Source organism: Lynx canadensis, chromosome X (assembly GCF_007474595.2).
Source record: "Lynx canadensis isolate LIC74 chromosome X, mLynCan4.pri.v2, whole genome shotgun sequence".
NCBI lineage: Eukaryota > Metazoa > Chordata > Mammalia > Carnivora > Felidae > Lynx > Lynx canadensis.
In genome coordinates, this window is record NC_044321.2 from 40,202,816 (window position 1) to 40,222,645 (window position 19,830).

The 19,830-nt window shown below is 47.0% G+C and overlaps 1 protein-coding gene across 2 annotated transcripts in view; it reads right to left on the reverse strand.

Moving 5' to 3' along the window:
• Positions 1-19,830, reverse strand: part of SLC9A7 (solute carrier family 9 member A7) — a 133,674-nt gene that overhangs the window by 48,435 nt on the left and 65,409 nt on the right. For both annotated transcript variants that reach the window (XM_030305046.1, XM_030305045.1), the window contains exons 3-9: positions 19,743-19,820; positions 16,065-16,141; positions 13,110-13,222; positions 3,869-3,974; positions 3,387-3,528; positions 1,523-1,628; positions 9-97 (exon numbers count right to left, since the gene is read on the reverse strand). In XM_030305046.1, the coding sequence (XP_030160906.1) occupies positions 9-97; positions 1,523-1,628; positions 3,387-3,528; positions 3,869-3,974; positions 13,110-13,222; positions 16,065-16,141; positions 19,743-19,820 (711 nt within the window). The remainder of the gene's footprint in view (positions 1-8; positions 98-1,522; positions 1,629-3,386; positions 3,529-3,868; positions 3,975-13,109; positions 13,223-16,064; positions 16,142-19,742; positions 19,821-19,830) is intronic.

Below are 19,830 nucleotides of genomic sequence, written 5' to 3' on the forward strand. Positions count from 1 at the left end.
ACTCTCACCTGCTTCGTTCGACTTCTTGATTCCACCGACAGATTATTGTAGGTGTAATGAGCCTGCGTGATGCCACAGAAAAGGACAGCCACAACGCCTGGGGAGGGGTTGTTAAAAAAGAAAAAAAAATCAATGATGAAAAAAAAAAAAGGAAGCAGGAAAAAAATCCCCGCTGAAACAAAAAAGTTAGGGTAGGCCCAACATATCCAGCTACTGGAACAGTTTGGAAAAGTTTCCTATTCCTGAAGGTTCCCCCTGCCCCCACCACTCCTACCAACCTTTCCTTCTTCTCATTCTGCCCGCCTTCAAAGCCAAGGTCCTTGACTTCCCTTCTTGCTACAGTTTTAAGGGCATTGTCTCCCCCTCCTCTAAACTGCTCCCGAATTTGGCATTTAGCGTTCATTTCTTCAAAGAGGCCATGAGGGCCCATCGTGCCCTTTTGTCCTGTTCCTCTCGGTTCTCAGAAGCCAGGGATTTTCATTCCAGGCAAACGCTTTCTGTTTTTGCCTCGTCTAGGGCTTGAGACCAAATGGATCCAGAGTACCGTTCCATTTATCCGAGCCTTCATTACCTCGATTTCTGATTAATGGTAACCATTTTGTTGTGCAAGACAGCTGACACGGGGGCCTTTGCCTATACATTTACAGATAACTGTCAAGTTTTAAAGAACTGGGATATTTTACAATGCTGCCTATAAATGCATGTTGCACTATTTTGAAAAGAGGATAAAAGGGCTCCCCCAACTACCTGGCTCATGTATAGTAATTGTACTTGATTTTCTAGTGGAAAATTTCAGGGATTTAATAAAAATGTTTATTTATTTTTGAGAGTGAGCGAGCAGCGGAGGGCCAGAGAGAGAGGGGGACAAAGGATCCGAAGTGGGCTTTGTGCTGTCAGCAGAGAGCCTGACGTGGGGCTCGAACCCACAAACTGAGATCACGACCTGAGCTGAAGTCAGACGCTTAACCGACTGAGCTACTCAGGTGCTCCTGTGATATTCATCTTTCTTTCTTTTTCTTTCTTTTTCTTTCTTTTCTTGTCTTTTCTTTTTTCTTTTTTCTTTCTTTCTTTCTTTTCTTTCTTTTTTCTTTTCTTTTCTTTTCTTTTCTTTTCTTTCTTCCTCTCCTTCTTCTTCCTTTCTTCTTTTCCTTCCTTTCTTCTTCCTTTCTTTCTTCCTTTCTTCCTTTTTTCTTCTTTCTTTCCTTCTTTCCTTTCTTTTCTTTTTTCTTTCTTTTTTCCTTCCTTCCTTCCTTCCTTCCTTCCTTCCTTCCTTCTTCCCTCCCTCTTTTCTTCCTTCTTTCTTTTCTTTTCTTTGGTCCTTCCTTCCTTCCTTCCTTCCTTCCTTCCTTCTTCCTTTTCCTTTTCTTTTCTTTTCTTTTTTTGACGAGAGATTGTGAGGTGCTAAAACCACACGGTTACTTACACTAATAATTCATGAAACTGGCGTCATAAAAACACAGCACTGAAACACAGCCCCCACTACAGTAAGGGGAAGGGCAGCCCAAGGGTCGTGTGAACCCACCTGTAAAGCCACAGGCTTCCGCCAAAAGGAACGTGCTCCAGGACATCAGGAAGAAGAGTGCCGTCTCCAGGAGGGGGAAGCAGTGCAGCTTGGTGAACTTGGTCACGTGGGCCCCCCCGTCAAGGAACTCGGCTCCAGGAACAAGTTATCAGGGCCACCAAGAACCACGCTCCATCAGCCCGGGACTCCCCTCCCCCTCCCCAAGGGCTATCCTTTCCCTCCAATGCTTCTTTTGGGGACCCCACAGCTGCTGCTCGGTTCTTAAAGTCATAAAAACTGAGTTCTTTTTAGCAGGAAAGAGGTTACTGAGGGCTGGGAGAGAGGAGAAAGCGGGACACCGTTTCTTGGGTCCACGGTTTCTGTCTGGGATGATGCAAAGGTTCCGAAAACAGACAGAGGGGATGCTTACACAACGTGGACGCACGTAATGCCACCGAGGTGGACACTGAAAAGGGGTTACAGGGGCAAATTGTGTTATAGGTATTTTATCGCAATTAAAAAAAAAAACAAACCGATAATGTAGCATACCGAAAGCCAAATGGGGTGAATGGCACGGTATGTGAATTTTATCTTAATAAAGCTGTCTTAGAAATTGAACTTTCTAAGGAAACCAGAAAGAGGTCTTCTGTGCTCTTTGCAATGCCCCCTGGCTCTGAGGAGCACGATCTTGGCCTGAGGGGTGACTGGCAGGTCAGTCTTAGCAGTGCCGGGGTGGGGGGGGGGGTACCACAGGCAGGCCGGGGGAGAGTAGGCCAGTGAGACTCTGACCTCTGTGGGCCACCAAGACCAGAGTTCACAGCAGGTGTCTCATGAAGGCATGACACACTAAAAAAAAAAAAGAAAAAGAAAGAAAAAAAAAAAGAAAGCACACCCCCAGGGGCAACTACAAGGTGCTTGTGTCACTTTCTGGGACCAGAGATTGCCCTCATAGCACTGCCCTTCCACAGTGGTCCAGCACGGAACTATCTCACGAGTGCTTTCACCGAACAGTGGAAGTCCCCGGGGCATCTAAAGGGCCTCTGTGAAGAAAGCAACTGGATCCGCGCCATCCAATATGGCAGCCGCTAGCCACACGTGGCTCCTGAACGCGTGGCGTGTGGCTAGTCCGAACTGAGATACGCGGGAAGCGCAAAATATGTGCCGCGTCTCAAAGATTTAATATACAAATGAATGTATAAAGTCTCATTGATAATTTGTACAATGATCGGAGGCTGAGACGATGCGGCCGGCACGTGTGGCTCCCGTTACCTTGTACTGGGCAGTGGCGCCGTCGAAAGATACGACGAAGGACTCAGCACACCTGCCCGGGGGCCGCCTGCTCATTCCACACTGTGCTTTTACGTCGCTTGGTCGGTGTTTAACTCAAGATGATACCATCCTTCGCTTGAGGGAGGCCACCTTGCAGTAATTCCCACCAATGGCCGCAGGTGGTTGCGGCCACAGTAGCCGGCGTGACCCGTAACAGTAGGTGGCAGTGGCGAGCTGGAATCTAAAGTACTTCCCAGCCTGCTCCCTCCCGGCCTCCTGTGTGGTGGTCCCTGACCCCCTGCCTCCTCCTGGCTCTCTTTACCACCACCCCCTAAAGCCAATGTTTTCCCTGAACTCGCATCCCCAACTAGTTCACAGCAGGGAGCCAATGCAAAGGGGGGGCACCGAGCTTGGGCCAGAGTCACACTCCCCAACCTTTTCTCGGACTCTTAGCTACACCCTCGACGGTCACGTTTGACCAAAGGGACCCATTTCGGGAGCCTGCAGAAAAAAAAAAAAAATCCACCTCTGAAAGGGAGAACCGAGACCTTGTTGTCACGAGCGCAACAGCACACGATCCTACCCGGGGCGGGCACGATGACCACCAAAAGGATATTAGAGCCGTCACGACGCCAGTTACGGCTCCCATGGTAAAAGAGCCACTGAATATACCTAGGAAGATGCCCACTGATTTAAAAAAGGCAGCAGCATCAAAGGCATGAGTGTTCAGCCCCGCTGGCTGGTAGGCAACGATAGACCTGGGGTTTAAACAGAAGAGAGAGTTAAAACGGAGTGCACTGTCTTTACACCACGGTCCCCCCAAATACCCACAAACATAGGCATCTACACTCTGCCGAGCACTCCCCGTGGTGTAATTCATTTCATCCACAGCCATCCTGTCACGCTGGTATCAGCATTCAGATCGCTGCCAAGTGGACAAAGCAACATAACTTTTATCGACCAAGCTGATAAAACCTCATTTAAAAAAAACCCAGCCAGTTCAGTGTTGAACGCTTTTAAGATAAGCCTCTGAATTTGGCCCAGAGCATTCAGGAAGCCAGACTCTCTCTTCGTCGGGGAAGAAATGCTGTTACTTACGAGGACAGGACGATGGCAACAGCATCATTGAGGACGCTTTCTCCAAACAGGAGTGCGTAGAGGTCCACGTCTGCGTGCAGTTCGTTAAATATCGCCAGTACGGTCACTAAAAATGAGCACAAAGCAAATAAATTCGTTTCAGTTTCTGACTTTAAGCCACTGATGACAAATGCAGAGAGGCAATTCCTGCCTTTGGCGGGACAGGGTGGTTTGGGAGACAGTAAGGGAGTCAAGGACAGGTTGTGTATCTGCGGGATAAATGAAAATGACAGTCTTCCTGGTCTGGATGAGGTCTCATGTGGTGCTTGATTCTAGTAACACTGCACTGCGACTCTGCGCTTTCTACCGCAATCCCATCATGCTTTGAAAATACCGCTATTCCAGAACTTAAGAAAAATAATCACAGTTCATGTGATCTGGCTCCACCGGTGGGTTGAAATCTCTTTGAAGGCAAAAACCTTGTTTCATTGACCACCGCGTCCCCAGAACCCAGTATAGGTACGGAGAAGGCTTTAGTAAAGGTCTGTGAGATAATGGAAGTCTTCTTTTATGACAGAGCAGATGTCTGTCATAGCTCATAGTCTTGACATGTCTTAGACATTTAAAAAACAGCTATTCTCCAGGGGCGCCTGGGTGGCTCAGCTGATTAAGCGCCAGACTTTGGCTCAGGTCATGATCTCATGGTTCATGAGTTCGAGCCCAGCGTCGGGCTCTGTGCTGACAGCTCGGAGCCTGGAGCCTGCTCTGGATCCTGTGTCTCCCTCGCTCTCTGTCCCTACCCCATTCATGCTCTGTCTCTCTCTCAAAAACAAATACACAGTAAAAACAATTTTTAGGGGCACCTGGGTGGCTCAGTGGTTGGGTGTCCGACTTTAGCTTGGGTCACGATCTTGTGGTCCGTGGGTTCGGGCCCTGCGTCGGGACCTGTGTTGACAGCTTGGAGCCTGGAGCCTGCTTTGGATTCCACATCTCCCTCTCTCTGTACCCCTCCCCCATTCACTCACTCATTCATTCATTCATTCATTCATTCATTCTCTCTCTCTCCAGAAAATAAACATTAAAAAAAATTTAAAAAAATTTTAATGAACAAAAAGCAGCTATTCTCCAGATGAGCAGTTCTCAAACTTTTGGTCTCAGGACTCCTTTATACTCTTAAGGATTATTGAGGCGCCTGACAACCTTTAGTTTTGTGGGCTATAGCTATCGATAGTTACTGTATTAAATAAAACAAAAATTTAAATACTTATGCACTTAAAATTACTAACGAACCCATCATATGTTAACGTCCATGTGTGTAATGAAAAATAATTATATTTTCCAAAACAAAACAAACTTAGTGAGAAGAGAGCCACTGTTCTACAGTTTTTCAAATCTCTTTACTATCCAGATTAACGGGAGACAGATGGTTCTCTTATGGTTCTGTGTCCGATCAACAGATAGTCAGCACTACATGTTATGTAGCCTCTGGGAAACTCCACAATACTGCACGCTCATGATAAAAATGGATGTTAAGAAAGACAAATAACATATTACTATTATTAAATCAGCTTGGACCTTGTGCAGACCCCCTGAAAGCTTCTCAACATTCACACCCAACTACCTTCTGCTTTTTTTTAATTTTATTTTAGAGAGAGCACAAGTGAGTGGGGGGCAGAGAGAGGGAGACAGAGGATCTGCGCTGACAGCAGAGGGCTCGACGTGGGGCTTGAACCCATGAAACGCGAGATCATGGCCTGAGCTGAAGTTGGACGTTTAACCGACAGAACCACCCAGGTGCCCCTTATTATTATTTTTTTTATTTGAGAGAGAGAGAGAGAGAGAGAGAGAGAGAGAGAGAGAAAACACGCATGAGCCGGGGAGAGGGCAGAGGGAGCAAGAGGGAATCCCAAGCCGGCTCCACGCTCAGTATGGGGCCGAATGCCAGGCTCGATCCCATGACCCTGGGATCATGACCTGAGCCGAAATCAAGAGTTGGATGCTCAACTGACAGCCACCCAGGTTCCCCTAAATTTATTTTTTTTAATGCTTTTTTACATCTCGTTTACTGCCCGGGTTCCTTGTCTGTTTCTTCCTGTCAACTCTTTCCATAATGCTCCACTGTTTTACCCCTCTAATTTCTGAATTTTCCAATCCTGAGATATACAGTTCTTTCATAACCTCTATCGCTTTCTCAATTTCCTTTAGCTTCTATTGGAATATTAGTCTTAGTGTGCTTTGGTACCCGATTTTGCTGATACGACTTAATTATCTGCAACTTTATTATTCAGAAGGGCGATCTTCATTTTTTTCTTACAACATGCTTGCGTCCGATTCACCAATCTGTGTCTGCTGCTCCCTGTTAGGTGAGATGGGAAGACCCAGAATAGCTTTTCTCCTTTCATGGCTCTAGGGCTCCCTCTGCTGGTCTTACATTGAAGTATTGAAAATATGGCCCCTGAGGGTAGCCACCTTCTCAATAATTTTCTTTAAGTGTTTATTTTTTGAGAGAGAGAGAGAGAGAGAGAGAGAGAGAGAGAGAGAGAGAGACAGAGCGCAAGCAGGGGAGGGGCAGAGAGAGAGGGAGACACAGAGTCCGAAGCAGGCTCCAGGCTCCGATCTGTCTGCACAGAGCCCGACACGGGGCTCGAACCCACGAATGCGAGATCATGACCTGAGCTGGGAGTCGGACGCTTAATCAACTGAGCCACCCAGGCGCCCCGCCACCTCCTCAATATTCAATGAAATCTACTTCCTCTGTGTTCTATTGGCATCTGAGCTTGCTTTCTCCTTTAATGCCCTGTCAAGCAGGTCCCAGGCATTCATTTTTAGGGAGTGGCTCTGTCCTTCCAGAGAGATTTTCACAAGGTGCTTTTTTGAGAGCCCTGAGGGCTCAGGTCTCTCTAGCAGCCTCACACCTCCTCCCGTTGTCAGCCACAAATCAGAGCCTGTAAAGCACCTCCCAGCTGTAACGGTTGTTATCCGATATGCCTACAAAGTTCTTTACTCCAGGCGGGGACCCTTCCTTTTGAGGGTGAATACTTGTAGGAACGTTCCCTCCTCTTCTCACCTCTGCTTCCTCCTGCACAGCTGCTGTTCGGATCCCTAAGTCCCCCTGCTGCTGGCGGTTCGACGGCGGCAGATGACATTTGGGGATTCATGGGCCCTCCGTCAGCTAGCTGGAGCTCTGGTTTTCCATTTGCTTTCCTGCTTTCTCTATTTCTGCTAGGGGTTAAGGAAGATTCCCAAACTACACTCTCCCCGTCGTGCTTTCCTTTTCAAGTAAGTTTAATTCATTTATAGAGGGGAAGAAAGAAGTGATGTGGATATGACAGATGTTGACTGTGTCCAGAGGCTGCCCAGGTAATGATGCCCCTCCGTGCTCCAATCGCTACTCTAACCGTTCGAGCAGTAGTGGGACATCAACAGGGGGGCACTACCAGAAGCCGCAGTTCCTAGAGGACATGTCAATCTCTTTCCTCCACCCTTAAATACAGTTTACTGGGTGACACAATAGGAAAAAATCTTTAGGGATTTGACTGAAAACATCTTATTTTCTGGATTATCTATCTATCTATCTATCTATCTATCTATCTATCTATCTATCGTAAGAGTACGAGTTGGGGAGGGGCAGAGGGAGAGGGAGAGAGAGGATCCCATGCAGGCTCCATGCCCAGCGCACAGCCCGACCCAGGGCTAGATCTCATGACTGTGAGATCATGCCCTGAGCCGAAATCAAGAGTCGGACCCTCAACCAACCGACTAAGCCACCGGGGCGCCCCTGGATTATTTACTGCATGAACAGTATCTGTGGCTCCTTAGAGAAAATCCGTGCTGGTTAATTTTATGGGCCAACCTGACTGGGCCATGGGGACCTCAGATATTTGATTAAACATTATTCTGGGTTTGTCTGTGAGGTTTGGGATGAGATTAACACTTGAGTTGAAGGCAGAAGTCTCCTGCCTTTGGACTCGGCGTGGGACTACACCATTGGCTTCCCTGGTTCTCAGGCCTCTGGACAGCAGATGTGGGGACTTCTCAGCCTCCATAATCACAGGAGCCAATTCTTTATAACCAATAAATCTCTTTTCTCTCTCTCTCTCTCTCTCTCTTTCTCTCTCTCTCTCTCTCTCCACACACACACACACACACACACACACACACACACACACACACACCTATATATTCTGTTTCTGTGAAGAACTCTAACACAAAACCTTTATTCTAGTACCTCATCACTCTGTGACAAGAACTCTCTTTTTAAAAAAAAAGTTTGTTCATTTTGAGAAAGAAAGAGAGAGAGAGAGAGAGCAGGAGAGGGGCAGAAAGATAGGGACAGACAGAATCCCAAGCAGGCTCTGCCATGTCGGTGCAGAGCCAGACGCAGGGCTCGATCTCATGAACCGCGAGATCGTGACATGCGCTGAAATCAAGAGGTGGACACTTAACCGACGGAGCCACCCAGGCGCCCCAAGAATTATCTTGTTTTAACCCAATACGAAAGAAAAATTAACAATGCTAATAATAATAAACCACAATTACTAAGGGCTTACCATGAAGCAGGCACTATGCTAAACATTATTTTTAATGCTTATTTATTTTTGAGAGAGCAAGAGTGGGGGAGGGGCAGAGAGAATGGGGGACAGGGGACCCAAAGCGGGCTCTGCACTGACAGCAGAGAGCCCGACGTGGGGCCGGAACTCACGAACTGCGAGATCGTGACCTGAGCCGAAGCCGGATGCTCAACCGACTGAGTCACCCAGGCGCCCCTCTGCTGAACACTGGACAGTGTCATTTAGGCCTCACAAAACCCTAGGTGGGCAGTACTATCATTTCCGCTAATTCAGAGATGAGAAAACGGGTCTGATGGGCTGCTTTCTGCTACAGCATCCAAACTCCTAAAATCTCAGTGGTCGAACCCAGGAGAAGTTTTATCCGTCATTCTTGTGACACGTCCACTGGGGGGCTGGCACCGGAGGCCTGTGGTCACACCAGTCAACTCAGGAACGCAAGACTGCTAGAGGCTGGTCTCAATGGACGGGCGGCCCAGGAGACCTGGGGCCCAGGACTTTATCAATCAGGGTCCTGGCAGGAAACAGACAGCACCCTCGAACTGAGCAACTTGAGAAGCGTTTAATAAAGGGATTATTTACAGAAGTGTGGGCAGACTATGGGGAAACCACAAGAGAGAGAGGACAGCACGTGCGGGTGAAAACGGGGAGCTTTTATACCATCCCTCGGCCTGGAGGGTCCAGAGGAGGCGTGACTCTGCAGAACCAGGAGCCAGTCTGTGTCTCCACCCTCCTTCTGGTCTCCCACTGGTGCTCCCCTGTGGACACGGCCCAGGGGAAACCAGCAGGCAAAGGGACTTTGAAATCTTCCACACAAACCAGCCTCTTGGTGCCAAAAGGAGGGTGGTGAGTAAATCTGGAGGGGCAAAGAGGAGCCATCCCACGTAGCCGCCAACTGGCTATGAGAGCTTAGCACACAGCAAAGTCCAAAGATTTAGTGAAGTGGGGGGGTTTAAGCTCTGTGATTTTCCAGAGCCCCCGTGACTTTATTTTCTTTTTAGAAATGTTTTTTTTCTTTTTTTACAGTTTATTTATTTTGAGAGAGAGAGGGAGAGGGCGCACACATGAGGAAGGGGCAGAGAGAAAGAGGGAGAGAGAGAATCCCAAGCAGGCTCCGTACCACCAGCGTGGAGCCTGATGTGGGGCTCGAACCCATGAACTGCGAGATCATGACCTGAGCTGAAGTCAGATGCTTAACCACCTGAGCCACCCAGGCGCCCCCCCCTTTTGACTTTAAACACTATTTTCCTAAAATACTAGTTACTGGAAGTAAAAAAAAACAACAACAACAACAGTTAACTCACCCATAACCATAAAGGCTAGCTTGCATAATTAATACTAATCACAACGAACATTTACACAGCCCTGCTCTGAATGTGGCTGCTCTGGTTTTCAGTCTCTCATCCTCCCCGCCCATCACTTTATAAAACAAGGCACGAACCCCGCAGTGCCCCTTCTGAGCAAGCCTGTGCACGGCCAAGAGGAAGGAGCACTGTGGGTATGGACCACCAGAAGATGACGGGGCAGGGGTGACATACTGGGTGAGTGGCCTCTCAAGGCGGGGAGTAAACAGACTGCTCCCCTGTACAGTGGGACCCCCGAAATCAGGGACAGCAGGATCACAACAGCCGTTTCTAACCGGGCGCGGACTAAGGAATGACGAGTAGTTGACCGAAGGCCTCTGGTACGGGTATCTAAAAAGTAGCGGGGGTAAAATAAGAGAGCAGACAGAGGAAGAAGGGAAAATCAAGAACCGGGATTTGTTCCTTCGACTAAGTTGGCCTGAACACTTCACGTGTGTACTAAAGGGCACTTAGCACTTGCGAACCCTCAGTACACAGTGGTGAGTAGCGTTAAGTACAAAATAGGCTCGACTCAAGAGCCGTGGGTGCGAGTCACTGGAGGAGGTAGGGGAGTGCGTGTAGGCAGGTGGCAGATGGGACCTGAGCCTCAAAAGACAAGCAAGAGACTGAGCAGCCCAGGTGATGCGACTAGAAAATTACTGGCGCCACCGATCACCGATCACCGATCTGGAAACCTGTGTCGACATTTCAGAAAGATTTCCATTAAAAAGCAGTTAAAGTTAATGTCCTAGGGGCGCCTGGGTGGCTCAGTCGGTTAAGCGTCCGACTTCGGCTCAGGTCATGATCTCGCGGTCCGTGAGTTCGAGCCCCGTGTCGGGCTCTGTGCCGACAGCTCAGAGCCTGGAGCCTGTTTCAGATTCTGTGTCTCCCTCTCTCTCTGACCCTCTCCCGTTCATCCTCTGTCTCTCTCTGTCTCAAAAATAAATAAACGTTAAAAAAAAAAAACAAAAAAAAAAAACAAAAAAACACAGAGGGGGGTGCCTGGCTGGCTTGGTTGGTAGAGCACGCAACTTTTGATCTCAGGGTCACGAGTTCGAGTCCCATGTTGGGTGTAGAGATGGCTACAAAAAGAAATAAGCTTAAAAACAAAACAAAACAAAACAGAACTGGGATAGCGAAACCAAAAGGAGAGACCATTTTTTTTAAAAATGGGGAAAACAAAGAAATTTCTGCCTGAGCCAGATGTGGATAGAGACCAACGTGATTAGCAGATGCTATGGTCAGGGCTTTATACCTGTTAGTTCATTTACTATTCGCAACAGCCCTGGGAAATAGATATCATTACTCCTACCTCATGAATGCAGCAACTGACATGGAGCAGAGAAAGTGTGCCCAGGCCACCCTGGTCAGTGGCTGGCAGGGCTGGAGCTCAAACTTACCCCTGTAACTCCACACCCCGCGCTCTTTCTCAAACACCAGGGTGCTTCAACCAGCCAAGCCTTCGATCCTTCGATATCAATTTGCTTAGTGCTTTTAATAAGTTATGGGGCTAAGAGAGGTCAATGGTTTTTGGAACAGTGATGTTTTTCAGACCCATACGACTGTCTAGGGCCGTGCCATCCAATATGGTAGCACTGGGCACAGGTAGCTATTTAAGTTGCTTAACATGAAATAAAATTTTAAAACCGGTTCTTCAGTTGCATTACCCCATATTTTAAGTGCTCAATAGCCACACGTGGCTACTGGCTACCATTCTGGACTGGGCACAGAACATAGAACATTTCCACCATCGCACTGACCTAGGGGACTCCCCCGAGAGGTGATGCAGTTGTGTGGTGGGGAGAATCTTAGTAGCTTTAAAATCATCTCTGTCCAGAAGGTTAGTGGGCCTTTCCACCGCCACTCTTGGGCCTCCACCATGTCTCTGCAAATTCTTCGCCTACGATGTACTCTCGGTGGTTGACATTATAGGAAGGAATAGCTGTGACTACTTTATGTGAACTAATTATAGGTTCCACCTTTGAGAGGAGAGGGTTTCTGTTTGTTTTTGAGCTGCGGAGGAAGGGGGGCATATAATAATTCCACTTTTAAGAACTGGCTCAACTAACGCTTAAAAAATACAAGGTAAGAGATTTATTAATAGGAACCAGGTCATGGAGCAAAGGAGTTTACAAATAATGTTACATTCACTCCAGTGGTACCAGAGTACATTTCCACTACAAAAAGGGCTTATTTATTTTTAATTTTATTTTAGAGAGAGAGAGTGCCAGTGGGGGAGAGGGGCAGAGAGAGAGAGAGAGAGAGAGAGAGAGAATCCTAAGCGGGACCCACGCTCAGCACAGAGCCCGACATGACCCTGAGCCGAAATCAAGAGTCGGACCCTCAACCGACTGAGCCACCCAGGCGCCCCAAGAAAAGGCCTTATTTAAATGAAATGATGTATTTCCGGGGCACCTGGGTGGCTCAGTCAGTTGAGGGTCCGACTTTGGCTCAGGTCATGATCTCACGGTTCGTGAGTTCGAGCCCCGTGTCGGGCTCTGTGCTGACAGCTCAGAGCCTGGAGCCTGCTTCGGATTCTGTGTCTCCTCTCTCTCTGGCCCTCCCCTGCTTGTGCGTTTTCTCTCTCTCTGTCTCTCAAAAATAAATAAATAAACATTAAAAAAAAAAAAGAAATGATGTATTTCCTAAATGAGGCCAAAGGCAAGGCACGGAGGAAGAAGACAGTCTTGGTGCGGAAATTATGACCAAATTAGACATTCTGAAATGAAAGACAAAAGGGAAAGAAATACAGGTGGAAGCAACCCAAGTGTCCCGTTGCCGATGGACAGATAAACAAAACGTGGTATATATGCACAATGGAATATTATTCAGCTTTGACACCTGCGACAACAGAAATGAACCTTGAAGACGTTACGCTGAGTGAGATAAGCCCGGCACAAGAAGACAAACGCTGTATGATTCCACTTCTCTAACATATCTACGGTAGTCGAAGTCACAGGGACAGAAAGCAGGATGGTTGGTTACCAGGGACTGGAGGCAGGTGCAAACGGGGGGAGTCACTGTTTAACGGGTACAGAGTTCCAGCGGTGCAAAATGACAGCCGGGAGCCTGCTTGGGATGCTCTCTCTCTGCCCTGTCCCCTACTCCCACGTACCCAACCTCGTAACAAATAAACTTTAAAAAATTAAAGAAAAAGAAATAAAAGGGAAACGCACACACTTCTTACAAAAGCCATCTACCTCCGTTAGAACACTTCCGGTCTCTTCCTCCACCATTCCGTGCTACTTCTATTTAGTCTCTGTACCGCAACCAGAGTTAATGATCGCTCTGTACGTTTTAAGATGTAACTACTGGAATATCGGGATGACGAAGCCAATATGTGCAAAATACCTGGGTCAGTGGCAGAGATGATGGCTCCGAAAAAGAGACAGTCTGTGTAGTAAAACTTATCCGAGAGCTGCCCCACGACCTTCATGAGCTTCACTACACCGTACATGAGATTCCTGTAAGAAGGGAAGGTAAACTGCGTCAGAAGAGGAAATGAGACCCCGCCTGGGTAGCCTAGCCGACACGCGAACCGAGCAGCACCGGAATACCGCAGTTCGAGAGTGATCTGTGAAAACATCGGGCAGCTGTTGTGGTTGGACAGTCTCACCAGGAACACGTGCGGATAAGGCTTTGGCACCAACAAATGGTTTGCAGTTAATGTCGTGGCGCTGACACATCTGAATGCCTACTCGATTTCTCAGAGTTGTGCTTACTCACAGCTATAAAGCGCGGGCCTCGGTTAGCAACGACTTTAAGGCATCTTAAGCAGCTGGGTAATGGAGAAGAAAGGAAGAGGAAGAACGCTGCATCGTGGGTGATAGATTGCCACGAAACTCACAGGGTTCTAAGACAGTGTGTGTAACGCTGTGGAAATGAGTGCACGGGGCGAAGCTGGAGAGAGAGAAAAACCGGGTGGGCCACAGAGGTCTAAGCGTTCCACCTTCTCGGCTGGGACGGGTTTCCAAATTCTCTAAATGTGGTAGTGAAATACCAGTGCACCCATTGACACATGCGGCCTCTCCTTCTCTGCGTGGCTTGGGCAGGCCAGCCACGGCTCTTCTTGTACTGTGCAGCATGCGCCATGGCCCGAGACAGGCCACCAAGTTAAACATTTCAACTTGGTTACAGCACACTTCCTACAGGAGAGCTCACAAAATGGGAGGAGTGAGGAGTATTCAAAGGCCTAGTACATGTTACTAAGGGTGTATGTGTGTGTGTGTGTGTCGGGGGGGTGATGGCAGCTGCAGGGGTTAGGGGAGTAAAAATAACCACAGAATAGACTCATTGTACGCTACAGCTAATGCTCTCATCATGATACTCTTGCTGGTAAGGGCCACCTGGTGGCTCCTCTCCTTTGCACCCTGGGCGCCCAGAATGATACACTGTTCAATTTTAATTCCCAGTAACTCTGTGATACACGTTTGATTTGCCTTGTGTTGCTCGTCAATTACCTTTCAAACATTTCCTGAGAATGACACGTGCCTCTCCCTTTCCTTCTCCCCCAGACTTAAGACTCGGGCGCTAGGCTTCTCTCTGGCGGCCTTTTCCCATCTGGCCACCCATGCCAGTCATCTAAGCTGTCACTCTTCCATGGCTCGTCTCTCTCAAAAAGGACAAAGCCTGAGCCCCTTCTATTCTGGCCACATGGAAGGCCCTGGCCTTGTATCTCCAGCTTTCCGGCTAAGTTTTTAAAAATTAACTAAGGTCCACACTTTCTTCAGATTTTCTTAGCTTTTCCCTAACGTCCCTTTTCTGTTCCAGGATCCCAGCCAGGATACCACACGACACTGAGCCCTCACGTCTCTTTAGTCTCCTCCTGGCTGTGACAATCTCTCAGACCTCGTGTGGTTTTTGATGACCTTGGCAGTTTTGAGGAGCACTGGTCAGGCGCTCTGTAGAATGTCCCTCAGCTGGGACGCGTTGGACTTTTTTCTCATAACTACACCGAGGTAATGTGTTTGGCGGGGGGGCGGGGGGTAAAGTGCCACTGTCATCACAAACATCAAGGGGGCAGAGTATCAGTGCGATTTACCACTACTGCCTGCAAACCCCCCTCCCTGTACTCCATGGAAGGAAGGAAATCACTGCGAACAGCCTGCAAACAGAGCAGGAGAGGAGGTACATTCCTTCACCTGCGGGGTGGGGGCTGGGATCGACATACCTTATTTGGAACTCTTCTGCACAGGAGATCCGTCACCTCTCCCCCATTTATTTATTCTCCCAATCATTTATTTATTTTTTTATTTTATTTAAATGTTTAATGTTTATTTATTCTTGAGAGAGACAGAGCATAAGCAGGGGAAGGGCAGAGAGAGAGAGGGAGACACAGAATCCGAAGCAGGGTCCAGGCTCCGAGGTGTCAGCACAGAGCCCGACACAGGGCTTGAACCCACAAGCCGCGAGATCACGACCTGAGCCGAAGTCGGACACCCAACCGACTGAGCCACCCAGGCGCCCCTCGCCCAATCAGTAGTGTCTACATCAGTAGACACTCAGAGGTTTGCTTCATGGTTTGGGACCGGTACGATGTTATTTTGTTGTTCTTTGGCCATTGGCCTTGGGGGAACTTTCAGGTTGGCTCTGTGTCTCTTTGACATGCTCTAAGTTCTTCCATGTGTCTGTTTGTTTTCTGGGCGCTTTCTTGCTTTTTTGGCACTGTGCTATGCCCTGTTCTTATCTCGTGTATTTGCTGCCCTAGCCCTAGAATCTGCGATTTCTGCAAGGCATCCTGCTTCTTTTTATTGGAGAATGTTATCAGGAATCAAGATTGGGGGACTAGGTGCAATTTTATTTCATTTTATTTAAGCCTAGTCTTAATTTAAATAGCTACGTGTCATAAACATCAAAACATCATCATAAACATCAAAATCCTGGGCTCTGCTGGTGTTCAGGGGCTGGGGTGGGGGTCAGGGGACACGGGGAGATGTTGCTCAAGGGGAACAAACTTCCGGTTAGATGATTAACAAGTTTGGGGATCTAAGGTACGGCATGGTGATTATAGCTAATAATACTGTATTGCATACTTGAATTTTGCTAAGAGAGTAGGTCTCAAATGTTCTCATCACAAGAAAGAAATGGTAATGATGTGACAGGCTGAAGGTGGTAGCGAATACTATGGTGGTAATGACTGTGCAATTTCTAAATGTATCAAGTCAACGCACTGTCCACTTGAAGCTCCCAGGATGGAATGTGTCAAGTGTATTTCAGTACAGCTGGGGAAAACACCAACTCTGTGGACCCATGTGGATCTCATCTCTTTGGGAATGTTAATTTGGTTAATGACAAAGAGTAACTTACCCAATAATGAAGCAGGAAACGGCAGTCCCCAAGAAAGCATAAGCCAGAATAGACCCGAGATTTCTGAAAAAGTGTCTCTACAGAAAACAAAAGGCAGGAATCACATTGTGATTTTTGATACTGAGCATGAGAAACACAGTAAAAGTCTCTTGAAAGTGAGACTTTACTTACTGCCTCCATTATAACAAGTAAGAAGTGAAATTACTCCTGAATAAAGCTGTTTAGCTATAAACATTGTGGTTTTAAAATATCCCTTGTCCCACTAATCACTGAGGAAACAAGCAAGGGCTTGGTAAATTTCAGACAAAAGTCCCCTGATTATATTAAAGTACACGGAGAGAAAGTGTATGTGAGAGAGTGAGTGAGTGAGTGTAAGTAGACCAATCATTTTCATAGATTTAGCCCAATCTATTTACTGGTAACTTCTGGTTGTGGTGTACCTTAGATCATTACAGATCTAAGTTTCAAACTGATAAAGTATGAAAGTGCTGTCTAAGGAGCTTTCTGCTTAATTCAGTATCAGAAAACAGTGTCCTCAGTATCCGCCTCATGGCATCGGAAATATCTCCTGATATTCTTCTGGATTTATCTTTGCAGCCTGGGAAAGAGGGCCAATAAAAACAGAAGTGGAGAACTGAAACATAGGTAGCTCCGTTTAATCTGGGCCCATTTGTAAGTTTATATATATATGTGTATAAGTTTATATGCTTATACCAATGTAAGATCTAGCAATTATTCAGAAATAGATGGCAAAATTGCAATGCTCTCAATGCTTCTGTACATTCACTGGTTACCTTCACACACACACACACACACACACACACACACACACACACACGGCTTTAGTTCTTATAAGTTATTATGCCCATGGGACATTCTGATGTGGAAAGTCCCTGTCCTTGGGGTTCTTAGGACCCTGAGCCATGGTTCTTACTTCTCAAGGCATAAGCTGCTCTCATCGGACAATGAGAGCTATTTAACAAAACCAGACGAACCATAAACCCCCAAACACCCTAATTCAATAGGGGCCAGGAAGACTTCAACTAAGAATTTTAAAAGGCAGGAGAGTCCCAGTGTACCAGCTGAGCGACATCAGGGAAAGACAGGGCTTGGGAAGAACTCAGCATGATCAAAGGAGCCACCACGAAGTGCCCAGTGCTTGGCCCTCTCTGAAGCTGTGAAGAAGGTGTCAAGGAAGGCCTAGGGCCCCTAAGCCACCTGCTCAGAAGAGAATCCTCCAAGGGCTTGCCACACCAGCAGTCACCAAATGGGGGTGCTGCCTGTATATATTATGCACACATTATGTCTGCCTTTTAAATCAGTCACTGTCTCCAGTCTTTTTTTTTGCTTTCTTCTGGGTAACCATCCCTAGAGTTACTTTGAAAATGTTAAGTAAATTCATATCCGTGATTATTTGCCCAAACAAAACATTAGGAATATAAATCTGCCACCCCAAACACCCCCATGACATATCCTAAAATCTCACACACACACACGCACACACACACACACAACTACCCGTCTCTGTTCCTATTTGCTGATATGAATTGGCATACCTTGAAAAGAAAGGTATGCCAGGCCACTTATTTGTGTCTCATTACACCCAGTACTTAATTATGTGCCTCACAGCTTCCAAAGTGCTTTCACATACAGTGTAGATGCAAGACGTCGAAGGGCTCCAGAACCACATCCTCGTAGGGAAGAAAGCACAGCACCTCCTGGCCCTAGGACCGGATTCTGGTGGAATCCTCTGTCTTTCACCCTGTTCTCATTTGGCCAGTCATGTGTGGCTCCTCATGGCCGGGACCGAATCAAAGCTAATTCCAATGATCGTTTGTTCAGGTTAGGGGGAAAAAAAAAAGGCCCACGTCCCCCTGACAACTATATGTGCACAGGTCAAAGGGTCTGAATATCTGTCTCCGTAGCTACCTTTAAGTGGTGAGTTATTACACGTTTAATTGATAACAGGTTTGATCACAGGTGGCAAAACCAGACAAAAACCAGCTATTTCAGTGCCTTTATAAGGACTATCTAAAAAGGAAAGTGACTGAATGAACAGCGGACAGCCTGAAAGACTGCCATCTTAAAAACTTAGGCTCAGGTGGTTGACTGTTGCTTTCGGCTCAGGTCGTGATCTCACAGTTCATGAGTTCGAGCCCCGCGTCGGGCTCTGTGCTGCCAGCTCGGAGCCTGGAGCCTGCCTCGGATTCTGTGTCTAACTCTCTCTCTCTGCCCCTCCCCCGCTCGTGCTCTGTCTCTCTCTCTCTCTCTCTCAAAAATAAACGTTTAAAACATGTTTGAAAAATAAAATAAAATTAAAAAAATAAAAACTTAAATTGGTAACTGGCAAAGCCTGTTATTTGTTCTCCTTCTGAGGAAATAAGTCTGACACAGGGAAGGCTCTGCAGAACCCAAAGTGTTTTTCAGCCATTAGAGCAGCTCTTACAACCAGTGATTTGGTTCCATTTATTTATTTACTTACTTATTTATTTATTTATTTATTTAGAGAGACAGACAGACAGACAGACACAGACAGAGTGTGCAAGTGGGGGAGGGACAAAGAGAGAGGAACAGACACAATCTTCCATGGGGCTCGAACTCAGGAACCATGAGATCACGACCTGAGCCGAAATCACAAATTGGGCGCTTAACTGCTTAACTCACTGAGCCATCCAGGTGCCATACCTTATGTAACTGTAGTACAATATCAAAACCAGGAAACTGGGGGCACCTGGGTGGTTCAGTCAGTCAAGCATCCGATTTTGGCTCAGCGCATGATCTCGTGGTTCGTGGGTTCGAGCCCCGCGTCTGGCTCTGTGCTGACAGCTCGGAGCCTGGAGCCTGCTGTGGATTCTGTGTCTCCCTCTCTCTCTCTGCCCCTCCCCTGCTCAGGCTCTGTCTCTGTCTCTCTCTCAAAAACAAATAAACGTTAAAAAAATAGTTCTCTGTCATTTTATCACGTGTAGACTTGCGTATCCATTGCTGTATCAGGATACAGAACTTTTCCATCACCACAAAGATCTCTTTCAGGCTGTCCTTTTATAGTCCCTAGCCCGAGGCAGCCACTAATTTGTTCCCCGTCCCTATACTTTTGTCATTTCTAGAATGCTATTACATGAAATCATACAGTCCTTGATCTTTTGAGGTTGGATTTTTTTTTCCCACTCACCATAATGCCTGTGAGATCCATCCAAATTATTGTGTGTATCAATAGCTTGTTCTATTTTATTGCCGAATAGTATTCCATGGTATGGGTGTTTGATTAACCGTTCACGTATTGCAAGATATTTTGGTTGTTTCCAGTTTGGGGCTGTTACAAATAAAATTGCTATGGAGAATTGTGCACAGGTTTTTGTGCGAACGTAAGTTTTCATCTCTCTGGGATAAACCCTCGGGAATTAAATGGCTGGGTCGTATGGTGACTGCAACTTTGGTTTTATAGGAAACTGAAACTGTTTTCCTGGGAGGCTACACCATTTTATATTCCTACCGGCAATGTGGGAGCACTCCAGATTTTAAAAGAGAAACCAATCACTGATGATGAGACAAATATAGTCTCTGAGTGGGTGCAGAACACAGTGATAAGCAATCTGGGAGAAGGGAAAAACTAGAAAATTGTGTAGGTACATGAACGCAGAGACTCCCATGTTTTAAGAAATACTGGCAAAAATCTCTTACCTTCTTTAAACTGTAGCCGGCATGGAAAATAATCGGAGGCAGGAGAATGTTGAAAAAGACTTCTGGATCAAACGTTACCTGAAAGTTT